General features: G+C 38.1%; 1 protein-coding gene across 1 annotated transcript; it reads right to left on the reverse strand.

The window, feature by feature from the left end:
- Positions 1-26,222, reverse strand: STK17A (serine/threonine kinase 17a). Its single transcript, XM_038129383.1, has 7 exons — positions 25,877-26,222; positions 18,411-18,623; positions 11,181-11,325; positions 5,942-6,068; positions 5,173-5,221; positions 4,860-5,039; positions 1-4,030 (listed from the first exon to the last, which is right to left on the reverse strand). The coding sequence occupies exons 1-7, from the start codon at positions 26,053-26,055 to the stop codon at positions 3,697-3,699; spliced, it is 1,227 nt and encodes a 408-aa protein (XP_037985311.1). The 5' UTR covers positions 26,056-26,222; the 3' UTR covers positions 1-3,696.
- Between the last annotated feature and the right edge of the window lie 446 nt (positions 26,223-26,668).

The raw sequence follows: 26,668 nt of genomic DNA on the forward strand, positions 1-26,668 counted from the left end.
TCAGCTGTTCAGAAAACAAAATTTTATTTATTGTAAAGTTCCTGAAACAGTTAACACCTTATCAGAAGTACAATGAACTGGCACTATTTCTTTAAAACGTTGAACTGTCTTCCAGGAACAACACCTGAAATATTCAAGAGAGATTTTAAGCCACAAAGTAACGTGATGCAAGGCCCATCTCCCTCCCCATCCCTTGTGAGCACCTCCAGTGGAGAATAGGCAGAACTTTTATTTGCATTTGTGACCTAACAGCTCTCAAGGGGGATTCAGGGGGTAGATCACAAACTGGAATTCACCCTTTTGTATTTAGAGACCTGCACACAAAAATGTGACAAATGAGACAAATCACAATGCAAATTCCACTTTGGACAAAAAGAAAAATATTGTTTTGTAGAACATTTAATTTAGCAACTATAAAATCTATAAGCCTCTCCCTTAAATAGGTGAATATAGCAACAAGAGGAGACAAGGCTGTGCTTTTCATTAGGACTTTGCTATTTATTCCAACAACTGAAAGAAGGCCTAGGCCTAGACTTACGCATTCTTTTGATACAGTTCACGGGTCTTCCATGAACCACCAATAACAACTCTGTAGGAAGATCTGCCCTTCCATTCCTTCAGCATCCTGCATCTGAGCAAACAACAGCCGTGCTCTCTGTGCTACAAAGGCAGCCAGCTTGTGGCTCAGTCTGGAGAGTGGAGACTGGGAGAGCATTGCCCACAAGGTCCAAGGAGCTGATTCTTTCCCCATAAGCAGCCCCTTCCCCACCATCACAGGAGCTTTTCCCAAATGACCTGTGTACATACACACAGTCCCCCGTATTCACGGAGCTGCAGAAAACCAGCTCTTCCTCACAGCTCTCGGTTTGCTCCTGGTTTTACTGATGTGTCACTTCACCCATAACTGAGCTCCTCAACATCACTGACTGAACAGTCCCTACAGCTCAGGGTAAGAACACCTTGCTTGCAGCTTTACCCACACTCACAGTGGAACAGAAAGAGCCTCGAGGGTGTGGGTCTGGCTGATAGTCCTGCAGTTAAACATTACAGAAAATTTTCCCTGTTAAAGGGTGAATCTAAGATGCCTTGTTTATAACTTACACTAATAAACCTTCACAACTCTATACAAATTCTTAATGACCTTAAAAAACAGTGTATAAAATCACCTTAAGGCACAAAGAGTTACACAGAAATGCAGCCCACTGGAAATCTCAAAGCAGCCAATTCAAGAAAAGCTGGCCTTGAAATAAGTATGTATTTCATGTATACATGTTAAGCTTCACTGTCATACATTAAAAACAGTATATATAGGACAAAATGTATACTGCTCAGCACCTACTCTTTTCCATTAGTACCAGTCTCAATCTGAGACATGATCTGTGGTTACAAAGAGGAAGTGAAATGGGATATATATATATATATATATGCCTCAAATAGTTTGCTGTGGGCAACCAGGTGTTGTTAAACATTTATGTGTGCAACACTGGCATCATTGTTCTGTAAGGGTAGAATGTGAACATGCTTCAACCTCACTGCTCTGCTCAACTTAGTAACATATGGAAGTATGCATATGAGGGAAAAAAATGTCAAAATGGCAATGATGGAAGATAGGAGAAATTGCAGTCTTGCACAGAAGAATTCCATGAGTCAGCATCCCCTTACCCTAATGACTGGAGACTAAAAGATGGCCATGATGGCACTGTCCTGCCTAACAAAGGCTGAAACAGATCACATTGTAGGTAGGGTCAGCTCCTCTCAGTGTCCAGAAACACTGAGATAACACAGATACGCTGTTGGCTCAAAGATTCTCCTGCTGAGAGCCAGCCAGAGCTGTCCAGCAGCAGACTCCTTTCTCCAGACCATGAAAGGCATCTCTGCATTACAACATATAACACATCCAAACTCAATTCTGAGCACCACTGGCTGTTTTATATGAACACCTTTGAGGAACGAGAAGCTGCTCTACCTACTTGAGTATGTTATTCCACAGGGATAGGGGAAGAAGCTTGATAGAATAGTTTAATTTAGGTGCAATTTCCCTGATGTGGCTTGAAGTAAAGGTAGCCCAACCTCTGGCAATGAAGCCTTATGGAAAAACTACCCATTGTCCCACTGTTTTTGGTTCAGCTTTCTTCTGTACTAGTGCATTTCCCCCACCTTTCCAGCCATGCTGATCAGATCACCCCAGTACTGCTGCTCTTATTAAGCCATTTAACTTTTCTGTGAAGGAGGAACTGTAACATTAGCATAAAGCCTTGAACTCCTCCTCACTAAATGGAGTAGAACATTTGATACATTTGAAATTAGAAAAGTGTGTACCAACATGGAAAAAAGGGAAAAACTAGCTCTATTCACTGTTTTATAGCAAGAAAACTTTTGTCAGAGTTTATTATAAAGAAACAGCATAATGAAACCAAATAAATAGTTGAATAGTTATCAGTATGCAATATAATAGTACTAAACTTCCATTACATAAAAATTAAACTTTGGAACAGCATCAATACGAAAGATTTCTTAGAAAACCAGGACTCAGGCCAAGATCCTCAGATCTGTACATTGCAAAAACCACTCAGTTTTGGTGCCCAGTTGGTGCCAGCTTTGTCCTCTGAGGGACTGCGTCCATTGAGAACTATGACCCATCCATACTGCTCCCTAATCCCACTCTGCCAGGCTACATAACATGCTGTATTCCAAGTGTCTAAGGGAGAGTGATCAGGAAGCAGGAGGCATGAGCTGTGCTTCACTGTTTCAGAAGAAGCAGTGTCTTCTTCCTCATCTGACAGCTATATTGAACAATTGCAATTTAGCTAAGGATGTTCCTTTTTTCCTTAAAGCAGCAGTTAGAGGAACAAAAAGAAGGTAGAAATGACCTCATGATCCCAGTAAAACCCCAGCTGGTTCTGGGGGAGGTGGAATCAAGGGCCGATGAGCTGGAAAAACTGTCTAACCTAACATGGTAAAATCAGTGGAGAGAACTTCAGTAACTTCAGAGGAGCTACATCAGAATGTCATTCTTTTTTCCTCTCATCAGCACTCAGGAGCAGGATTTTACTGTGCTCCCAAATCATACACATCTCCAGTACATATTTCTTTCCCAGTGGGGCATGTACATCTCTGTCTAGAGAAGCTCAGCTCACTGTTCAGCTACACACCAGAGGAGTTTGGGTCTTCGACCTGATGTAAACAAAGAAATACACAGAGGATGATTTTGAAATCTGTACATCAAACCAGGTGATCAAATTCTCCTCACATACAAGTTTTAGATGAGCAGATAGTTCCACTGAAGTCAGGAGGCGTTTGAGGAAAACCCAGCATTATATATTTGTATTAAATACCAAAACGTATCCTAAAATACTCCTATTGACATCTGTCACCGAAACACTTCCAGTGTCAACTTCTCAAGAACACCAGAACATTTAGCAAAAACTCTGTTACCAGTCAATAACAACAACAAAAAAACAGAAATAAAAATTAAAAACAAAAATAAGCTTATCCTCTTTGTTAAATTCCTGTCAGCCACTTGAAATCTCATCTGTTCCACGAAAATAAGAACTTGGCACATTTGTTTTATATGCCATTTATAAACACTTTCTTTTATCTAGAACATTTATTGCATATCAGAAATTCACCTGGCTAGAATACTTTGTTTAGTAGAAAAAACTGCCTTCCAGTTACAGCTATGAAGCTCCACACAGTTCAGTAAATAAATTCTCCTGGTATTTCCTGCAGTAATGGTTCCTCAAATTTAAATCGTTTGGAAATGGCTTTCTGCTCAGTTACTTTTTCTTTTTCTGACTGCCTACATTGTCCCAGTGTGTATGAAGCCACTACAATTAGTTCTTCTGTCACTATTGATTCTTCCTCTCCAGTCTTCTCAGCGTCTACTGATTGTTCAGAGGCAGAATCTGCATCTTTCTGGATGGCATCACTGGTCTCCCCTTCTGTACTCTTATTCCATGCCCTGCAAGCAGGATTATCACTTTGTTCCAACCATGGATGTTTAAGACATTCTTCAGCAGTTGCCCGGTCCCTGCAGAGGAAGGAAAGTATTAAAATAAATGTTCAAATCAATACAAAATTCAGAACCTTGCAGAAGATATCACCAAAAATTATTCCAAGGATATGACTGTATTAAAGACAGATAGAATTGTAAATTAAAAAAACAAAAACAAACACTGACAGCTATTTTTTACCAAAAAAGACCACAGCAGTTCAAGTAGATGAACTCCTAGCATTTAAAAGAAAGGAATTCATAGATGCCTAAATATGAGCTTACACATCCATGTTGCCAACCAACTTTTGAAGTTTATACTTTTTATATGTAGAAAAATGATCCAACTTCTACATTCTTCAAGTATTCCCATAGAAAAGCAGTAGGCAAATTCAATAGCTGACATGTCCCATGAAGAACTGGCAAAGTTCCACAGAAAAACACCTGTTCTGTTTGGGAACCTGGAATACCCAGTTTGCTGCCCATTAAGAAAAGTGTACTAATGAACCAGAAAAGGAAAGGTTCTCTACCAATCCAGCCAAGATTAAGGACTCAAAGCTCAGTTCATTTAAAAGACTTCAGCAAAGTACCTGCAAGAAGAATGGGTGTAGTGTTCACCACTGCAAGCTACAGTTCATACACAGTTTTCTGAAAGTAATTTGAGTTTTAATTACTGACACTTGGACATCATTTGGAATATACAAGCTTGGATGGAAACTGAGGAATTCTCTTCTCATAGACATAAAAAGTAATAGCACAATGAAATCAAAGTCCCCTTATACTTTAAAAATGAAAACACTAGCACTTGCTACATTTAAAATTAAGTCAGTCTGACATATTAGCATATACAATTGTGTATTTTACTTACTCAGGTTTCTTAACCAGCAGAGTTTTGATGAAATCCACAGCAGACTCTGATACAAGGTCAAAGTCCTCTCCAGAGTAACTTACGTTCATTTGAGATATATTCAAGAATGTTTCTTGTTTATCATCCCCCAAGAAAGGTGATATCCCTGTTAGCATAACATATGCCAGTACTCCAATGCTCCTAAATTAAAAGTAAAAAAAAGAAAACTGGTTTTTTAGTTAGCCTTTTTTTCTTAAAAGCAAACAAACAAAAAATCCCCAAAGAACAACCCTTTTCAGTAAAGTTATGATGACCATTAATTTGTTCAACTCACCACATATCAGTTGCTGTACTGATTGGGTCATAACTCAGAATTTCAGGAGCTATTCAGGGGGAAAAAAAAAAGTGGGTTTTGTCATATGCAGACATTACATTAGAGCTAAAAAAAGTGATAATGATCATGTGGTAAAATTTAAGATAAGCCATTTGAATCATGACAGTCTTTTGAAATCAAGATACTTCTATTCAGGTTATTTAAGTGGTTTCTATTATTCACTGTTATTAAGTGTAAAAAATTGTTTTCCTTTTACTGCCATCTTCAGAAGTCAGGCCAGTCTCCTTCCCAATTAAGGAATCTATACACACATTTCTTGCAGACAAAATAGAAATAGCCAACATTGCATATTCCAGCACTGTAACCCGTAACTATGAAGATATACCACATAACTTAAATATATTCTCAAGTATATTTTCAAGGCCTGGAGTCATTTGGGCTTTTTTTTAAAAAAAGAGAAAACCTACACTGGCTAAAATACTGTATTCAGAGACTGAGTATGTGAATTTAAACTTTTAATCCAAGTAATACTTGTAATGACTGCTGGTAAGACTCATCTAAAGTGTGTCTTCATCTTCAACGTAAGCACACAATGATAGTTCATTAGACTGGCAAGACTTGCCAGTTCTACCTTTGGCAGCAGTACCACATCCAAGTAATAACTCGATCTTGCGACACAGTAACTACACAGCCAGGCTGGCATGCTCCAAATCCTCCTTTCACTCCCCAGAAGCCTGGACTATTCATCATTCCTGTAGTAACAACTTACCTACATATTCTGGAGTTCCCATGATTTCTCTTAGTTCCTCACTGCTCTTCATTATTCTGGAAAGACCAAAGTCTACTATCTTAATGTCTCCCAGAGGAGACTTACTGGTTAGCAAAATATTCTGGGGCTGAAAAACAAGAGGAGGAGACTTCTGGGATCACAAAAAAATGAATGCCTTTGACATCATATTGCATAATTATTTTAGACCATGAGCAACAACAGTGCGTCCCGTAACAAGTATGATACCCTGGATCGTTTCTCTATTTCCCTCAAGGTGATTTTGAAGAAAAACATAGGCTATAAGGAATGGCAGGATTATAAATTTAGATTTGAGAATCAAACCTTTGTTAGCTTAGGACACATTGGAAATACATGCCAATAGCTGTCAGTACCTCTCTAGTCCTTTGTATCACATTTTTTACTCCTCCTGCTCCTTGATTCTTCCAATAGATGGTGTAAAATACCTCCCTTTGAAGGTTGTCCAAAATCACCCAATCATTTTAAAAACCCTGAACACACAACTATTTTGACTGCACCTGTTTAAAGGTCTGTTGCAACCAACCTGAATCCTGTTCAAAGTACAAACAACTGTATTACAGAATACTAACTGAAGAAGAGTTTAAAAAAATATAGCAGCCTGAGAAACAGGTTTTTAAGAGCATCACCTTTGGATAAACTTGTTTGCACTGACGTCACTAGATCTTGGCTGTCTTCCTTCAAAGCACCTTTGTGGTCATTAAGAAGTTCCTTACTATTTTAAAGGCTAGCTGAATTTAAAAAAGAAAAATTTTTGCAACTGAAGCATATCATTGCCAAAAAAAAAAAAAGGTTTGACTTTCCCAACCTCCAGATCAGTGATCACACTGGGTTTTATCATTAACTTCTCCAAATGGTAGTGCTGACAATTGACACTGCTTTCATGCTTTTAGTGAGCACAAGTTCCATGAAAGTGCAGAGGTCTATTGGGAACCTGGATCATCTTGCATCAGAGTGGTTGAAAAGGGAGGAGGACAAAAGAGTCAGAACAGCAAAGCAACCACTGACTGATAATCCAGACGGAGTAACACCAACATTTAAACTCCTTCGCTAATCACAGAGCTGCTGTGTCCTCCATCCCCAGAGTCATTGATGAAGACATGCTCTCACATGAACAGCCTTGCTTTTGAATACAGAAATAAACCTTGGCAAGAAAATTAAAAAAACTTCAGCTAGTTCTCCTCACTGCAAGACCTGAATATAGATGAGGTTTTTGATTCCTGTAGAGTGAAACTGTTATTTGAAACTAACTCCATGATGTTGTCAATTTCTTTTCTGTTTGTAAACCTACATATTAAGAATAGCTCTTTATTTTCTTTACAAATTGGGGTCTGGATGGCTATACAAAGGCTTTTGGAGCAGCACATTCCCACATTCTTTATTGTTTATATTTGTTATTCTCTATTTGTATTAGAAAAGCAAACATCCAAAAAAGCTGACTATGCGTCCCTCATTACCCTCTGAGTTGTTATTCCCAGAGATAAATTTAGTTATGAAGAGTCAAATTAAAAGCATGAGAAAAGTATTTTTCTCTATATTTAAATGAGGAAAAGTTTTCAATGGAAAAGTTTTGCTAAACCCTTTAGCCCTGTATTTTAACATTTTAGTAGATAAAGCAGTTGCCATTTTTATTGTCTTTTTAAAAAAATCTTATTATACAAAACACACCTATGCAGAAAAGAAGCCTGTCTACAGTATAACTTGAGTCAGAACTCTGAATCAATTCTTAATGAAATACCATTTTCTTATTTTAAGGAATCATTATGGGATTCTTGTGAAGTACCAGTCTAAACGCCAACATGAAACCTTAAAGAAGCCATAGCTTTGAACTCACCATAGTTTTCAGCCTGACACTATTACTCAAACTTTCAGTAAAGGAAGATAGTTTCCTCACATCTGTAATACTGTTTCTCTTTTGGTTTTACTCAGCTAGAATACATCTAAGTTTGCCTAATGCCCATCAGCCCACAAAGACAGGAGATGCTGGCTGGAGACTCTCCTGGTGGCCATTCTAAAAAGGGCCTTTCACTTTTACCCTCAAGCACTACTGAAATTGTTGATGAAAACCATCAAATGGCAATGTCTGAAGACCTCCCCCTCTATTGCAGCAAGGCTTAAAGGTGCCGTTTAGATCCTCTTATTTCTTGTATCTTTAGTTGGTTTCAAGAGGACACATAAAGACTAAGGACACATAATAAAGGTCAGGTTTTTAATCTAATCCACGCCTCACCTTACCTAATGTCATTAATGTTGCAGGTTATCTAATTAAATAATATTCAAAAAACCTCAGATGCCTAGAAGAAAAGACAGGAATTATCAAAGTAATAGTGGTCAGAAACAGGAAAATAGACTAGCTAAGATACCCCAGCTTCATTATGTCTAAAAATACTAAACTAAGCTGATTCTAAAAAAAAGTAAAGGACCGTCATATCTTCTTCCTCAGCCCCCATGCCTGCTTAAATTCCCTTCCACTCCCAACTGCCGTAAGCTTTTACCTAACACCAATTCAAGAGTAAGTCAACGAGCAAATGAGAACACAGAGAAAGGAGACTTCCCTTACTCTGCAGCTTTTAAGCACCATTTAAGAGTGGATGAAAGACTCCTGACTACAATCTGTACACACCCTGCAAATTAAATAGCATCAACACAATACTGTCAAGTGATAATTAATTTGCACTTGGTAGAATTATATTTGCTCTTCATCCAAGTCAAAACTAGGCTACATAATTGTATTTTGCTATTAAAAACAAGACACATTTCAACCATCTTTCAGTAGAACCATGCTTTTAGAAAGAAATGATCAGGTGACAACCTTGCTAAGTCACATCAAAATACCCCATTTCTTTCTGCAGTGCTTAGTCTCAAGAAAAATCTTGTATCAATTCAGAAGGCAAGAGAAGCTAAACCAAAGTAGCTGTCAATGTCATAGATCTGTTCATTACATTTATAAGATAAATATTAAGCTGACAATGACATACAGACAACCACTTGGGTTTAAATTCTTTTGGGTGTAGAATTTAACTTTTCTTGAAGGTGCAACATATGGAAAATTGGATGGACCCTCCAAAGGAATTTGTAAGAGACAAATGAGACACAAAGATGAATCTAATAGTGCAAAAACCCCCATTTTAGCAAGAATTTGTAAAATTTGCTGTTGGCAAACACCTTGCATAGCAGCAGTAAACATACAGAAGTCTTCCAAATGTCATCACAAATGAAGTACTTGGTAAATTCCACTGTGCTTTAAGCTGCAAGTTAAAGCAGCAGGAGACACAGGGTACAACAGAAGATGAGAACTGTAGGTTAATAAATATGTGGCTGAAGCCAGCATCCAACTTTTTGAGTTCTGTCAAAAGTGGGCCTTTTTAAAAAGTCTTGTAAGGCATGTGGATCAATTAATCTTTGCAAGTCATGGTTTTTAATTCTACCATTGCAATAATTTTTGTTTGCCAGTACTCTGAAGGCTTCAAAAAACCTTATTTTGCAAAAGGCTGAGAGTTTTATAAATCATGAAAGTCATCACACTGCGAGTAGAACTCTGATTAAACACACACTGCAGTAATGTATAAACATGTTAATTAACCTCAATCGCTACACAACTTCCTCTGCTCATGAACTTCCATAAGCCAGCAAAACAATGCTGGATTTTTCAGTAAGAACTGCATATGGACCATGTTACAGTGCAAGTTTTCTGACCAGTTGGGAGGCTTTTAAGTCAGCTTTTTATGAATTTCTTTTCTGGTCAAAATCTGTAATGAACATCCCAAGTCTACTTTTGCAAATAAGTCCTGTAGTCATATAAAACACATCACGTTTCCAGTTACAGATATCCAGCTTGTGAGGCTAAGAAACACCACAACTTTAACTACAAACATGTACAAATAGATACTGTCCACAAAAGACATTTAATTTTACACATTTTGCTTCAAGGAAATTAAATGGCCAACCACTGAGACACCGAGTATCCTGTTTAAGCATACTGGAACTTTGAGGAATTCTAACTGCTCATTTTTAGTTTTTCTGAACACTTACTCTCACATCACTTACTAAAAATGTTTCCTTAATTCTTTTAGTAAATTATTAATATTCTGTGCAACCAAAATTTTACAAAATTCCACATAATTCCATATAATTTGAATAAATGTTTGGAAAACCAAGCAGGTGACATATTTGTGTGCAAATATGATTCTTCTGCTTTAGCTGATGAATGGTTCATGATGTGCTAAATTAATATATTAAGTCCATACACCTTGATACTGGATTCTACTGGTAGCTTTATAATAGTGCCAAAATACAGCTAAGTGTAAGGAAGGATCTCAGCAATAGAACAAACATGCAGCAGCTTACAATATACTTAGTAAATAAGAGAATAGGACATGTAAAATAATTTTTAAAAATGTAATGCAAGTTACTTTTCAGACTGCCTTGCTTGGCAATAAACTAATTCAACCTCATAATGAGAGAAGCTAAAGAAAATTAACTGGAGCTTGCTGCCCATGGGAGAGGTTAGTTCTCTGGATCCCTGTTACAACTCCCTTCTTGACCAAAAGATTTCATATGATAGCAACTGTACTTGTAACTTGATTTGGGTCAAAACTATTTTTCAGTAAGAAAAAAATACTTGTTTCAGTAAATAATGATAATTTATACACCAACAGGGTGTCAGTCAACTGTTTGGCAGCAAATGACAGACATTTAAATTAATTTTTACAGTAACTGGGAAAAAAAAGGAAGAAAATGCTATAAATGTACTTAACACATCAATTTACCAGTCCTGTTTGAACATTTCATCCTGAAACTTTATTCCACCACTGTCACTACCACCCTTCTTCATTAAAACACAACTCAATACAAAAAACAAACCTGGTTTTCAATACCCGTATAATACCCAGACATTCTTACTGCAATGTAGAAATAAGTAATGTCTTACCCAAAGCACTGATTTGCAATTTAAGGTGCAAGACAAATTGACTTTTGAAGTGATTACATTTCACTTAATCAAATGAAGTTTATATTTAACATAATCATAGAAACGCCCCAACATACTTGCAGACCTGGTGGTTACTCTATCCCAAAAGTTTAATTTTATCATTCAAGGTATAATTAGGTAAAATTGTGTCAATTACAAATTGGCATTATTGCAACATAAGCAAGATAGTCAACAGATGAGAAATCATTAAGAAAAATACAGCACCAATCTTACCTTTAAGTCAAGATGAACAACATTGTTTCTGTGCAAGAATGAAACTCCTTCTAATATCTGCTTCATAAGTCGCTTAACATCTTTTTCTTTGAAGGCCTCCTCTCTTTCAGCCACACACTGGTCAAAGATTTCACCTCCAGCAGCACTGTGGACAGTAGGAAAATTGTTAGTTCAGACTAAATTATAGCACCCATTTGGCTCTACTCACACTTTTTTTTTTGTATAGGCAATATCAGCAGGAGGTATAATCCAATCATGATATTTTCAGTTATTAGACATTTGGCAAGGTTTTACAGCCTTGGAAGTGTTTTCTGCAGTGTGGCAGCTCTGGAGAGAGGCAATGATTTTAGTCATTTAGGTCAGAGAATATGAATAGTACAGAAATTTTGGGGACTACTTTTGAAACACTACTGACTTTGCTTTCAGATTAATGCCTCAATTGTTTGAGGACAGTGTTTTCATAAAAGTCATGCCTTTTGCCATTCCTATAAAACTCCGTGGAAATTTGGCCAAGGCAAATCTTAGCAAACATAGAGCAAAGCCACCCCACCGCCCACCCTCCTCAAAACGCTTTGCACATACTCAAAAGAATAAATGTAAAGTCTGCAACTGAATTGTTTATGAAGTCTCTGGTATACAGGGATGCATTAAGTTTCTAAACTTCTTTCATAAAAATAGCTCTGAAAATTTTAGCTCTCAGCTTGCACTCTCTTTTGTTTATATATGCTTACACAAATAACAGAATAACAAAAAAATATAAAAGTAACTAGACATGAATTAATGTTTTTAAAGTACCCTGAAGCCACATGCAGTACCAGCTCTGTGTAGCAATGGCTCTAGATAACTAAAATTGTTTTACAGTATAAACCTGTAGCATCAAAAGTAAAATAAACTGAACAGGAGCTCCATCTTAAAATAAGAATGGGCATAAAAATGTTAGAATGGGGCCACTTTGCATGTGGATTGTTGAACTCCTACTATGAAATCAGCACATACACCCTTTGTTCTGCATGAAATTCTATAATCACCCATGAGGGCAAGGTGGTGAAACCCTCAAGGGCAGCATCCTCTCCTGTCTCCAAACTGTGACATGCAAAAATGACTTTGCACAAGCATTAATCTTTACTGATGCATACCCACCTTCTCTGCCTTTGCTTGCTTTTTTCCAATGAATTGTACTGCCTAGGCTATCCTGAAGACAGCCAGGCACATTCAACATGAATATAACAGCAAATGAGTTACAGAAAAACGGTGCATTGCAACTGTGTATCTCCAGGAAAAAAAACACTTAAATATATTCAAATGTTCATTTTGCCTACACTAACTTTGCTGCTACAGTCCTAGTGCTTTCAAAAGCCTCATGGATTAAAAAAAAAGTTTTATGCCCTCTAAGGTATTTGCACGGTTATTATTTCAAATTTTCAATTTTCCCTGTAGACGGTCTTACAAAAACAAAACAAAACAAAACCAAACTTAAAAGAAGGTTAATTCGTACCCTTTTCTAAAGAGTTTAAAACTTCTGTTCTATATGCTGGCTAGCTGGTACAGCAGTACAATTTGATTTATTAAACTAAGATTTTCTTTCAGAAACACCATCTATTAAATAATTATTTTTCTTCTTTATGTATCAAGAGACAGAGCTCAAGAATAAAATTAGTTTTTCAAGGGAATATTAATACTGTAATTTCTTTTGAAAAATTTCATATGCCTGACACTATCACATTTTTCTTCAGTCCGTTTTTATTTAATTAATGGAAATAGTAACATTTCAGTTTTGAACAGGATTCAAATATTAATGACATTTTAAAAATGAACATCAGCTAGTGTATTCTAATATCCTAAGCCGAATTCCTTGAAAAAGCAACATCACTTGGGTTTTCCAGATAGGAAAAGATCTATCTACCCATAAATTAAACTTTCTGCCTTAAGAATGCCATAACATGTTACTTAAAGAGTGATTTAATTCCTTGCAGCAGTGAATTATAGTGCACATACAGCGATAAGATCTACTACAAAAATTACTAACACAGTATGTTTTATAGCAATAACCCAGCGATTTTGCTGGTAAAGCTCTGCCACTTCAAAAAAGGAAAAAATACTTCTGCTATTTAATTCTGTGAAATCGGCTTTATACCCAAAACATGGGATCACACTTTACATTTAATAGACCCACCTGAAAAAACAGTGGAAGTTGAGGGTGGGGGGCCTTATAAAGCCCTGCTTGCTATATGTCTACTTGGTAGGCATCTGTTACAATTTGTTTATAAGTGCAACTTAATTAAAACTGAGGTAGACACCAATGCTAAAATGTAAGCCACCTAGAATTTTAATACTACACCTAAAGAATTCTGAATTATAGGCGTTAGAAGTCAAGGCAATAAAAGTTGAAGCAATGTCCCATCAGTGAAATCAAGAGACAGTGCCACCAATGTGAGAGTAGAAAACCCTTGATGCAGAAACTTTATTTAAAAAAAAAAAAATTAAGTCTCTCCCTATACTTCTGAAGATGCCTGGGTTCATCAGCATTTTTAAGAGTGAGACATGCAAATACAGCCCTCACACATGCACACCCACTTCATAACTTACAAGACACTGCCATTCTCAGCTACCACAGACACTTGCCTTTACAAAATAGTTTCACATGGGAAGGTGACTTCCCATGCAATGTTTTGTTTTTTGATCTTAACTTTGCTATTTAGGAGGCTGATGGAACAACTCCTGGACAATTCATTCTGTCCAAAGAATACCACATTTAAACCAGTAACCCTTTACAAGGACTCATGGAAATTTGATACTGCAAGACCATTTTGTGTATTGTTGCAGTGGAGCGAGCTTAATGGATTCCCTTAAGCAAAACAGTCAGGGAGCTGTGAGCCAAGCCAGTCACAAGTGGTTGGAAGCACAATGCAAAAATGAACTCCAAAAAGATCCTCCTGCACACCTATTCCAATTTTTGCCAAGCTCCTTAACAATACTTTCAACTCAGCTATTTTGTATTCCCCAGCTGGATTGCAGGGGGAAAAAATCTAACCATAGAAGGGCTCAAAATACCTGCAAGGAGAGTATCACAGGCATGTCACTGATATGATTTCTGTATATATGCAGACCAAGAGTTCTCTGGTGTTAATAACATTTACCCACTTTGCATTAAACTGTAGCTTTTCTAATTGTCATTATGAAATAACTTAGCAAATGACCGGGCCAGTCAGAAAATGCTCTTGGGGATAAAAACAAAGAATTATCCTTAGGACAATAAAGTTTTTAGGAAAATAAGCCATCTTAATCTGAAAAAAAAAAAAATCTGACATGGACATATTTAATGGCAAAACATTCTGAAATCCAGTGTTACTTAGAACACATTATTTCTCTAGTACACCCTTCCCTAGCTAAGGGTATGAAAAAATTGTGAGACAAAAGAATGCTTTCTGAACTTGAAAGCTATGGCAACCATAATTCTTTAGCTATTTTATTTTACTTATGAAAGTACTGTTGTGCCATTAATTTCTCTCATTTCAAGTGAAATCCAACTGCTCTTCATCAATGAAAAGCATGCTAACACTTTATTACTACTTAGCAGCATAAATGAGCTAAGACATTTGGAAGTCTAGAGAACTAATCTTTGTTACAATTATGTTGACTTTAGATTAAATGGAGACTACTTATCGTCCTTGAAATATATCTTAACAATGAACTGTATGAAATTCAGCATCAAACCTCTTTCAAGTATACTTAGGAGACACAGTCATTTACAATATCATTAGAAAAAGATTGAACAAACCTATTTCAGGGCACCTGAAGAAATGAACCATACCCCCAGCTTTAATGGATCAGACATTAAGTTACTGTTCTGAAGGATGCAGAAGTACAAATCACCAGAATACAAATATGTAGACCAATTCCTAAAATACACTTGATTTCAATGCTGAGTTATATACAGTCTGCAATGGACAAAAATGTACTTCCTGAATCTTCAACTCTGTCAAAAGTCTTTCTTGAAAGGGTTATCTTTGCAAAATAATGGAAAGTCATCTACCTTCTGTACATGGAGCTTACAGTACAAGCTGTTCACACCACAGTGGTTGTAACACTGCAAAGGCTCATGCTCACTGCTGCTGACAGCCATACCTCTTTCCTTGGCTAGGCATACCATTGGATAGTAAGTGCACTTACTGGTAGTTTTTCCAGTGTAAGGCAATGTAATGTACCAATGTACCCAAAGCCTGAGAAAACCAAAAATCCATATCTGATGAGAGGACATGGGAAGAGAAGCATCCAAATACATAAAATTGTAGATACTGGTCTTAAAAGTTCTCAGTTCTCAGACAAATGCTTTTAGTTTTTTGCCTTCACCTTCCAATCGGGCAGCCCAAGAACTGAATGAAACACAAACAAAGGTAACTAAGACCATTCAAGAAGTTTTCCCCTAAAATTATTTTAGACTTCAAGCCTTGATTTGAGACTGCTAACTAGAACAACTCCACTTGCTACTCAAATAGACAAGATGCAAACATTGGAGCAGCAGTTAGTTGTGATTACAGTGGGTTTGCTTCAAGTTCACTCTCTTGAATCCTATGCCAAATGGACCACTTCCTACCAGCAGACTCTTACAGTAAGTAGGACAATAAATCATGTCCAAGACTATATAAGTCCATTAGTATTAATGGACATCTAAGTCCATTGCATTATCCAGGTCCAAATAACTACAGGTGAAAAAACACTTCATCGAGCACATCAAATAAATACCAACTTGTCTTCAAGATGAAAAAGGCAACTTCTTCCTCTTTTTAAAGCAAGCGTAACAGAAGTCTACTGTATTTACACAAGGCTCTGGCTCAGTTCCGGGGCTTTTCATAACAAAATATTAATGATGAAGATTTTTGAAGCTCCACTTACAGGTTTCTATACATTTGACCCGCTACTTACTGACTACTATCATCTATCCCTTCCCCAGATGTGCAAAAACATGGTGATGAACACTTATGAAAAAGACCAGTTCTTAAGCATAAGTTCTTAAGCATTAAGGTCTACTGCTCTTTCTTTCAAAAGAAATGGGAAGATCACAGGTAGGTTGCATACAGGTATCAAGTCCAAAAGTTACTAAATTTGCTTTTTCTTTTTATACTTGATATGTCAATTTTCCCAGACTGTATCTGTACCTTCTTCAGCAAAATTCCAGGTTCTTTTCATTCTATTTTCAGTGAAACACAGAAACATAACTGTCCCACAGATTAATTCCAGGCTTTCTGTTACCCCTTCAGACTTGCATACTCCTTCAATTCTGATTTAAATACCCTGATTGAGGTCTCATGATGACAAACCAAAGACAGAGACTGTTGTGAGGGTGGATGCAGACAGCCCCAATTCGCTATGCTACTAGCTGAAGCCAACACTGTAATGCCTCCTTGCTTCCCACTCCTCAACACTTAATATCAACATGGCAAATTTTAAGTTTGTTTTCTCTCAAAAATTGATAGTGCTTGAAAGACAACCCTCCATGTAACATTAGTATTTCTCTTCCTGAAAGCAAAACATTTCCTGAAGGCAAAACCCTCAGCCTTTATGACAGATTCTACATCAAGACAAGAAACTTTAAAATCCCCGCAGATGAAGTTAGTGGCCAAGATTAAGTATTTGTTTTACTTCTTCAGGAGATAAAGATCTGCCACAAAGACCATCAAGCTTAATAGAAACTGAAATGCCCTAGAGAAGCTTGCAGTCTAGGTATGTTCTTTAATCCTCTGCATACAGAATGTCAGAAATTCACTCACATTCATACTTGTTTTGTTGTAACATGTCTTTGGAACACTAAAGAAGCATCCAGACATACTTGCTGAAGTCAGGGAAAGACTGTTTCTGTAATTTACAACTCCAGCACACAGCTATTTATCTGAAATGAGGTATGACTGTTTGATGCATATAAACCCAGTAATTTTGCTAATTACTTAACAACCTAGTTAATACTTCATATTAAAAGAGTTTTGCAATTGTAAGAAAATTGAGTTCTAAAAGAAAACTAGGAATTTTGCATTGAAATTATCACAAAACGCATTGCTCATTTAGATTCCACTGCTCATATTAAATCCTGTAGGATCTAGAAAATGAAACTGTATTTGTGTTTAAGTTTCTGCTAGTGTTTAAAGCAGGTATTTATGAGTCTTCAGCAGCAGCAGTTAAAACCCCAGAAGCTCTGTCACACCTATGTATTATAAAAGATACTTGAATATTTCACATATTATGACTTCATTAAGGGCACAATGAAGTTTAAAAATGTATTCTAGAAGGAATTTTGCCTTAGGAGACATGGTCTCATTCCATTTCACTGAACTTTGAAGAGACAGTTTCTTTTGACTTCTAAACAAGATGTGATTGGTACACAAGATTTCTCACAATTTCTTTTTGCTATCAAGTAAGAGAAGAGCTGCACAAACTAGATTTATCTTAACAAACAAGTCACTTCTGAACTATTGAGCCTCACTGTTCCTCTCTTAATTATTTAAAATCCATAGAACTTAACAAGAATTTAGAGTTCGGTAGCAACAAGCATTTGGCTGAATCTTGGAAGCTAGTGAGATGCCTTACTATCTAAAGCCACTGCCATTCGAGATGAACAGTCACAACAGCTGCAGGAATGCTCATCTGGACAAACTCAAGTGGAGAAAACCACATAGACGACTGCAGAGTCAAGTGTCCTTTGAAAGAAACTATTCTAAGTCTCAATCCTCCTCCCTTCTTTCCCCAAAAAGATACTATTTTAGCAAGTTTTCTATTGTAGAGGGTTTTAATAGTTTCTTTTTAGCAATGATGTTGCTTTCAATACCTTTTTTGTAACTGGTAAAAAACTACAGATTTCATCCCATCTTTGCCACTGTCAATGAAATAAACTTCTGCTCTTGAACAGATACTCATTGCTTCTTTCCTCTTCCTCTTTTACATGCAGGGAGTGTACAGAGTTCATATTTCATTTAAGATGCTTTGACTACATAAATTATAGCTCAGCTTTGAAAGATACTACATAATTAGAGAAATTTGTTATAATCTGAAGTAGTTATGAGACTGCACATAACTTCTTGTAATCGTCATTTTCTTCGCAATTCTTCTTGAAGTTTAGCAAGGGTAACAGGCAACTAATAATTTTTTTTTACATTATTCGCATTGAAACACAGTATTTTTACATTATTATTTTCAAGCAAATACTGCAGAAAGTTTTAATGAATTATTACTAATACTTACTATTCCAGGACTAAAATCATCTCTGTCGCAGTTTCATAAACTTCATGCAAGTTAATGACCCAAAGGTTGCATTGTGCCAGCTCAAGGACTGCAATTTCGTGGATTATTTCCATCCGACAGTCTTGGCCCTTTCTTCTTTTTCTCATGAATTTTGCTGCAAACTCTCTTTCAGTGTCTTTCTGGATACACTTTTTCACCACTGCAAATTTTCCTCTGAAATGAAATAAAAATTTAGTTTTACATGCCTTAGTGACAGCACGGCCTTTATAAATTAATGTTTCAGAAAACTTGAACAAAAACACTATTAGCATTTAAGATTCATTATGAATTTAGAAAGATGCCTTGCTGAGTGATGGTCCCTGTGTTCAAAACACCCCAGCCCAGAAAGTAAATAATCTTCATGAACATAAGGAATTTAAAAAACCCCAATCAATTCAAACCGCACAGTTTTCAGAAACACAGAGTAAACAAGCTGAGCTAGTTCCAAAGATTACATTATCTTCCAAACTTTAATTTAAAAAGCTGACAAAATCAAAATGTACAAATGAGCAATTTATGCTTTCTCTGACTACCTCACAGTAACCCAGTTACTGAGTTCTGAAGTATCCCACCATATCCATGGTAAGAGCACTCTTGTTGAATCCTGCTCCATTTGCCATGCAATGTCCATACTCTGCATTTTTCAAGATGGTATTTTCACCATGGCATGTCTCAAATGATAACAGCTGGAGTTTTTTGATTAGTAGTTCTCAAAACCCACTACTTATACAGTGAGACTAAGAATAAGGAACACGGGTAATGCAAACACAATGAAGCAGCTTGACTAAAATCAAGATCTCTAGCACGATTTTTGCAGCAATGCCAAGGTGAGTAGGAGCACGGAGAGCAGAGAGAGCTGAGCACCGTGCTTAGCCCACATTAATGAGCGTCACCTCGGCAGAACACACACCTGATGATGCACCAGGCCAGCTCAAACCACACTGCAGCGCTTGCGTCACACCACTTCCCCCACAGCACTCTGGCACAAGTGGCTGCTTTTAACTTCCCTGCAAGAGTCCCACACCACCTGCTCCACTCAGTTCCATTCACACAGTGCTGATTTTTACACTAAAAAGGTATTTTAATTAATACCTCTCCCTAATGCAATGATGAATTCTCACACTTTGAAGTACAGTAACCTTACTTTAGCTCTTACCATACAGGTATAATGATCATCAAAACTACCTTTTTTTATTTATATGTAAACATTTTCTTATAAAACTGCAGGAATAGCTTTGAGATCTTTATTTTGGTCCTTTAGTTACTGTAGTGTTGCTGAAACCAAAATAATAGTCCTCATCTATTTTGGAATACAATTACTGTGGGTTTTGCCTCTCCTACCTCCAAGCCGAAGTTCACAGAATTAACTACTTCAGCTCATGTCAAAGATTTCACTCTCCCAGCCTATTGGCAGAAGACTGTTATCCATGAAATATAACTGCTAAACAAAGTTGTGGTTGGCTTGCTTTTAATAAGCATTTGTTTCAAAATCACACAGTCTGAATGAATCAAGTCAAATAAGTACCCACAAATTGGATATTTGCTAGGCAATCTCAATAAAATAATTGGACTTGTAACCACTGATACAGCCACAGTTATTCCTCTAGGAATACTATTTTGCATAAGCACATTATCTACAGCACAATATATATTAAGACTAGATCACAGCACAGTCCAGTGAAGGTAGACAAACAGCAAGAATATACTTTAAATGTCTTGAACCTAACTTTTTGGGAAAATGTTCTTAATTACTAATACATACATGAAGGCAAAATTATTGAAGTTTGTAAATGCGTGAAGATAATCCCGTAGCACAAAATGTATGTACAGTAGGAAGCTATGCATTTATCAAAAGTGTTAATACACTTGTTAAGTTCTTAGCACCAAAAAACATCTCAAGAAAAAACTCAACTGGTAAGTATGTTGTCAAAAAACAACATATAAAAATAAATTGAGAAGCCCTTTAACAGCAGGTTATTTAAACACCTGATAGATACTAAGCCTTACACCAATAAATCTAGGTTCCTGCCTGGGTTCAACCTTCTGTGTTTTCCTTATATAGTCTCTGAATGCACTGCGTACTTCCTCTTGAATGCTGCCTTAGTGCAGTCAAAAGCTTTTAATTCTAGCACCAGGAAGGACCTAGAGAAAGTGGTTTAGAAAAGTTTGAAATCTCTATAATACAGCTTTCAAGTACCATGCTGTTTTGAATTACATACAAAATCTATCTGGAAACAAGTTAATTAGCCTAATGAGTACCGATGTTGCGATTCACTGTGCATTAGTCACTATGGAAATGAAACAGCATTCATGGAGCAGCAAGAAACAGCAAGAGCCACTACCGTGTGTGGCCACGTATGTCCTGTTTAGCTGAGCTGGCCAGAAGCCTGATAGGTGACGTTATTCAAAGGACAGGTTACACGGGAGTTCAGTCGGCTGACAAATACTAATCCTAAATTGTTTCAGACCAAGAATCCTGCCCAAGATTCCTTTTGGTTATGCCTATAATTAGAGCTATTATAACTACTGCCTGTTAGAACTCATCTTTTCTGAATACGATCCCCAAAAAGATCAAACTTGACAAACCTGATGGTTATAACCAGTAGAACTAATTACTGTGCAGTGATCTAGATTCATGTCTGAGAAAATTTCAGAGCTATCCAAAGATAGCATCCACTATGTGGTTATGCCAACAGATACATTTTAAAGAATTTCTTTTTGATTGAGACAGAATAGTAGATAAGACATATATAAACAAGCATTCTTATGAAGTATACATTGCATACATTTAATCTTTGCTTTTCTTAAAATCCAGCTTTTCAGAACTTATTATAAAAAAGTATATAAAATAGTGTTAGATCACATCATTGCTACTTCAGTGTATTGAGAAGAGCTAGCAGTGAGAATGTTTGTCAAGTTGAAAACAGACCACCAGACATCCAATCACAAATAAAAATGCTTTGGAGGGAGACAAAAATAGGAAACTCTAAATAGTTCTCAGTCCTCACAAGAGTCTCATTCAAGAATTATGAGTTAAGATAAATAATATCTGATTACAAAGAAGCTCAATGTCACCTTTTCAGATTGCCAACAGAATTTGCATTTTTTTTCATTAGGAACACATTATAGCTCAAAGCAAAATTGTCAAATCACAAATCAAATGTCAAATCAGATAAGCAGCAACATTTATGTCACACCAATTAATTTTTGTTGTCCTAGGATCAGAACAACAGAGAACGAACTTTATTAATTTATTTAGAATATATAAAAATAACTAAGCTTAACTAAATATTTAAAAATAACTAACCTTATTTTTAAAGTGACCTATAAAACACTGTCACTGTAACAAATGCAGGAATAACTTCTTTCTGTGAAGATGTTTACTTTTTATAAAGTTCAGAAAAAACTTTTCTGAGATCCGCAATATGATATGCGGTTTATTATGTAATTCATATCAAACATTTCTTCTGAAGTGTGGATTTTTTCCCCCGACAATTTTGGATTTCCAAACAACAAAGCGCAGGAATTAAATTTCTGATGTTCATAAATAATTTACTCACATAATTTATTCTCAAATGGCAAAACCAACTACTTGCAACTCTTCATTTTCACCTCTTTTCCACTTTTGGTTAGTTCCACAGCTATTTCACCCCAACTGTGCTACTGCAGAGAGCAGCTGAGGACAGCAGTATCATGGCACAAAATGGTACAAGTGTCATGTACTGCTAAGACACACATCACTGAAAGCTACCTGAGAAATAAAAGTTCATGTCAGAGTTGTTCTTTTGGGGGGGGAAAAAAAATCCAAGACATGCACATGAAACTACAGCCACATTCACTAGTCAGGAACAAAGAATATTTCACACTCCTTGGATGATTACAATATTTCTTATCCTTACCTTTGGGTGGAGAATGAGCTTGTACGCTTTAAGAAAAAAACGGGAATGAGAGGAAAAAAACTGAATTGCATTGGACATATTTACACATGTGCACACATTTTGCTAGAAGATAATTTTAATGTGGATCAATCATTTAGGTTGACCATTACCGTCCAGAGGAAAGACAGACCAGTCAACTTATTCCTTCCTCTAACCCCACTCTAGAATCAAGAGTATTATTTTCTATACACAAATGATGACTTCAATTATGTGCACAGCTTGTTTCACATAAAAAAAAAAAAAAAAGGAGTGCAACATTCCATCAACAAACTGAAGAATTAATAGCCTCGTGATACTTTGTCTGCAATTAGGAGTTTTTTTCTCGAGGAAAACGAGCAAAGCAACTAAATATAATTATAGTAGACTCCTTAAGGAAGCTCTTGGTAGTAAAAAATTTATTGTTCCCCATTTTACATTACAATTATGGCTTAAGCACAAATGGTAAGGGGAAGAGTTAAGCAATTGGTGACTTGGTCCCTGCAAAGGTGACACTACTTCAAACTAACCTAACTCAAGTTAGCACTGTCTAAAAACATTTAAATCTCAGTGAGGTGATGAGACGTGGCACCCTTAAAACAATCATCAGAGGTAAGTTTGATTTCAAACCTCATGCAAGTTCAGATTTGTGTGAGAATATTGTGATTCTGAGGAGAGTAAAATTATTAAGGCTGTGAATACTGGACCAAAATGTCATATATTAAATAATTTAATTAAAAAACTTGTATTTCCATGTCGTGTTAAGGAACTTGCAATAATTTCCTTTCCTGAGCAGCCATTATAACGAAGTTTTTGATATTTTTCCCAAGTGAATCTGGCTTTCCCAACAGCTGTGTTTCAACAGACTTGCAAATGCCTGTTCAGCTACTGAAAGAGGCAGCACCCTCTGAAGCACATAAGCTCTACATTCTGAAAGCAGTTTTTTTTCCTGTGAGCAGAACTAATGAAGCCTGACTTCCCATGGGTTTGCACCCAAATCCCTCTGGTGACACTGTGATCAAGTACCTCCTAGGTGCATCCATGCCTTTCAGGACTGCTTCCCCCAGGATTTTTGCTTTCTAACGTGCCACCTGGGGCCACAGCCCCCATACCACTCCTCCCAGCATCACCAGAACTACGATGCCTTAACATTTTGCCACGTTCCACTTCCTTCCCACCTCCTCCAAACACAGGCGACCAGAGAACACAAAAAAGAGGCTCCAAGTGCCCTGGGAAGCTCAACATAGATGTGTTGACTGACAGAATGGGAGGCAAAGACCGCACAAACCTGCTGAGCTCATGCAGCAGCCCTGATCTCAGCAAAGGTGAAAAACCTACTTGCTTCTTTCTCCGTGCTCTCAGTTTTAAACACAATCCATATGAATGTTGTTATTTTCAAACCTACCTAAAGGTCAGCTTTCAAACTGTTTCTCAAATTCTGAGAAATGGGACAAACACAGAGTGTATAAACCTTTTTCTACCAAATCTTAATGCTAAAATAGGTTATGTTGTATGCACAAGGACTGCTTTTCATCAAAGACAAAAACCTGCCATACCTGGCTGCTAACTTGTTCTTTGTAAAGATGAACACTACCCATAAAGAGAGAACTACACAACTTATGAACATATAAAAGTGAAACAATTTGTGTTAATAAATTATCAATAAAATTATAGTTAGAAGTGGCAGAGAGACTTTCCACCTACATTTTGTCGCAGAGTTGGCAAAAAATAGTCTTTAATGGGAGTATTTGAGCCGAAGTATCTGCTTTTTAAAAAACAAAATTTAAACTGAATAAAAAACCAAGCACATGCATTGAGATGTAGAGATTTCTATATTCTAAAAGAGAAGATAGTGAAAACACTTGTAAAGTTAAGGAGAGATAGTCTGAACCAAAAATATGTGCAACTGTTGCTCAAAACCATGACAAACACTCAGAACCACCACTTAACTAATTTAACTACCAGTGCAAAATCACAGCCTTCACGTGAAGGTCATCCTTAAAATATTCAAAAAATATTCTACACAAAAATCCATGCTGCTATTTACTTGTTTAAACTGCAGACTAAGACTTGAAGCAGTAGTTAATTCTTGTTCTTAGGGTAAAGCAAATCATCTGAGTTGTACTTTCTTGTTCCAGAAAGAATCTTCATCTACTCCATGCTCTGATTAGGCCAGTAACTATCACCTGGCTCTGAGGGAAACACTCATTCCATGGAAGAACTGCAGAATATTTCCTGAAGTCATCTGAACTTCAAATTAAAAAAAAACAACAAAAACAGCAGTGATACCAGGACATTCTGTACTACACTGCTCCCATGCCTTTTGGACTGTTTCTCAGAATTTAGGCTGATTTGCAGCCTGTGTTTAGTTAGCTTCAGTTTCCAGGCCTTCATTGTGGTCACAACAATGTCCTTTCTCATTCCATGGGATGTTTCCCCCACCTGCTTACCATCTGAATGCTTTAGACCACTATGTTTAAACAGATATTATTAGACTGGTACATCAGAGTTACTAAGTGAACATTAAGCTAACACCTAGGCAGCCTAAATATTTGTTACAGGTACCTACAGCAGCTGCATTTGCCTTGAAACTCCTCCTTAGTTCCAAAGGGGTTGGTTTTGCCACTGTATAAAGTGAGTTACACAGCGAGCATAACTTGGAATAGAACATATCTAGGATATCTTTTCATATATCTGGTGGTATTCTACCTAACCTTTTTTATTGAAACAGTCTTCGGATGAAGCACATGTAATTCTAAGAATACTATCATTCTTTTAATAGGAAGTGACAGAATTTCAGACAAAAGTATTGGTTAGGTGGAGCTGAAATTCCATATATGTAGTTCCCAAGATGCAGAAACCTTCTAATGAGACTTTTTGCCCTAAACCTTGCATTCTATCAGCCATGCATTGAAATTATACATGGACTAAACCTTACATGTGGAATCACTTCCAAACCCAATATTTTAACCAGTTTTAACACCTTGATAAGTTCCACCATTAGATTACTGTCAAGCATATGCTATCCCAAAGGAGTGTAAAATTGTTTTTCCACCTCACAGCTTACAAAGCTCGGGCAAATAATAAATACTTTAAAAAGAAAAAAGAAGAAAGAAAAAAAAAAAAAAAAAAAAAAGAAGCAGGTTTTCTTCTCCAATGGAAATCTAGACCAATATCCACTACTCCACACGGGCTCCCAGGGAGCCACAGCATCTTCCCAGCCAGATCTGCAAGGCTGGGGAGCCGAGGATGACTTCTTCAGCAGAAGGAGGGACAGACAGCTGCGAGGTACAGCTGCCTCCCAGCAGCCTCCTCCAGCCGAGCCAACGCCGCGGGCACGCCCTCGGAGCTGGCCCGGCGCGGGCAGAGCTCACCGCCGGCTGCCCCGGGCCGGCTCAGCCCCGGATGCCCCTGGACGCGGCTCTGCCCGGCAGGGACCCCCAAGGTGGGACGCCACAACCCCCCGGCCCCGCTCCTTCCCCCGCCGTCCGGGGCAGCGGAGGCAGCGCTCACCTGCCGAGCTCCCGGCCGGGGCTGAGGCTGTACCGCTCCTGGAAGGGCTCCGTGCGGATGGGCGTACGGATCTCCGCCAGGAGCCCGCCCCGCTGTCGGGATCGCCCGCCCGCGGGCTGAGGTGGCGGCGGCCGGTCACCGCGGGAGCGACCGGGCTGCGGCTTCTCGTCGGGGCTCATGGCGCGGGGCTTCTCCCTCGGCAGGGGGACGCCTTCGCCTTCTCCTCCTGTCCTCCCGTCTCCCTCCCGGTGTCCGTGTCCGTCCCGGCCCGCGCTCCCTCCGGGCGCTGCCGCTGCCGCGGGCTCGGGAGGCTGCGGGCAGCACGCGCCGGCCGAGGGGGCGGGGCGCAGCCGCGCGGCCCCGCCCCTCGCGCGCCTCAGCTCGGCGGGCGGGCCTGAGGGAGGGACGGCGGGGCAGCGCCACCTGGCGGCGGCCGCGGGGGGCAGCGGGTCAGTGCCGCTGCTCGGGCTCCCGGGGGTTTAAATAAAGCCCGGAAAGCCGCGGCTGTGTCTGAGGAGAGACCGGCTCGCTTCCCTTCGGAACTTGGACATCTTCGTGTGACTGCAGCTGGAGGATCCTTCCCCTCTATTCGGCCGCATGTGGAGCACTATGTCCTGTTCTCGGCTCCTCAGGACAAGAGAGATTAAGAGCTACCGAAGAGGATCCAGTGGAGCTTGACAAAGGTGATCAGGGATCAGGAACAACTCTTATGAGGAGAGACTCTGGGAGCTGGGCCTATTTAATCTAGAGAGGAGATCTAATCAATACATACAAACGTGACAGAGGTGGGTG

The sequence above is a fragment of the Motacilla alba genome, chromosome 2, assembly GCF_015832195.1.
Source record: "Motacilla alba alba isolate MOTALB_02 chromosome 2, Motacilla_alba_V1.0_pri, whole genome shotgun sequence".
Classification (NCBI taxonomy): Eukaryota; Metazoa; Chordata; class Aves; order Passeriformes; family Motacillidae; genus Motacilla; species Motacilla alba.

What these genes read in the sequence shown, in the direction of transcription:
- STK17A (XM_038129383.1), bottom strand. Translation starts at nt 26,055, where the DNA reads ATGAGCCCCGACGAGAAGCCGCAGCCCGGTCGCTCCCGCGGTGACCGG. An exon ending in ATGATTTTAGTCCTGGAATA is followed by an intron (nt 11,326 to 18,410) that starts GTAAGTATTAGT and finishes TACTGTCCACAG; the next exon opens with TGCTGCTGGAGGTGAAATCT. An exon ending in CTGCTGGTTAAGAAACCTGA is followed by an intron (nt 4,031 to 4,859) that starts GTAAGTAAAATA and finishes CTTCCTCTGCAG; the next exon opens with GGACCGGGCAACTGCTGAAG.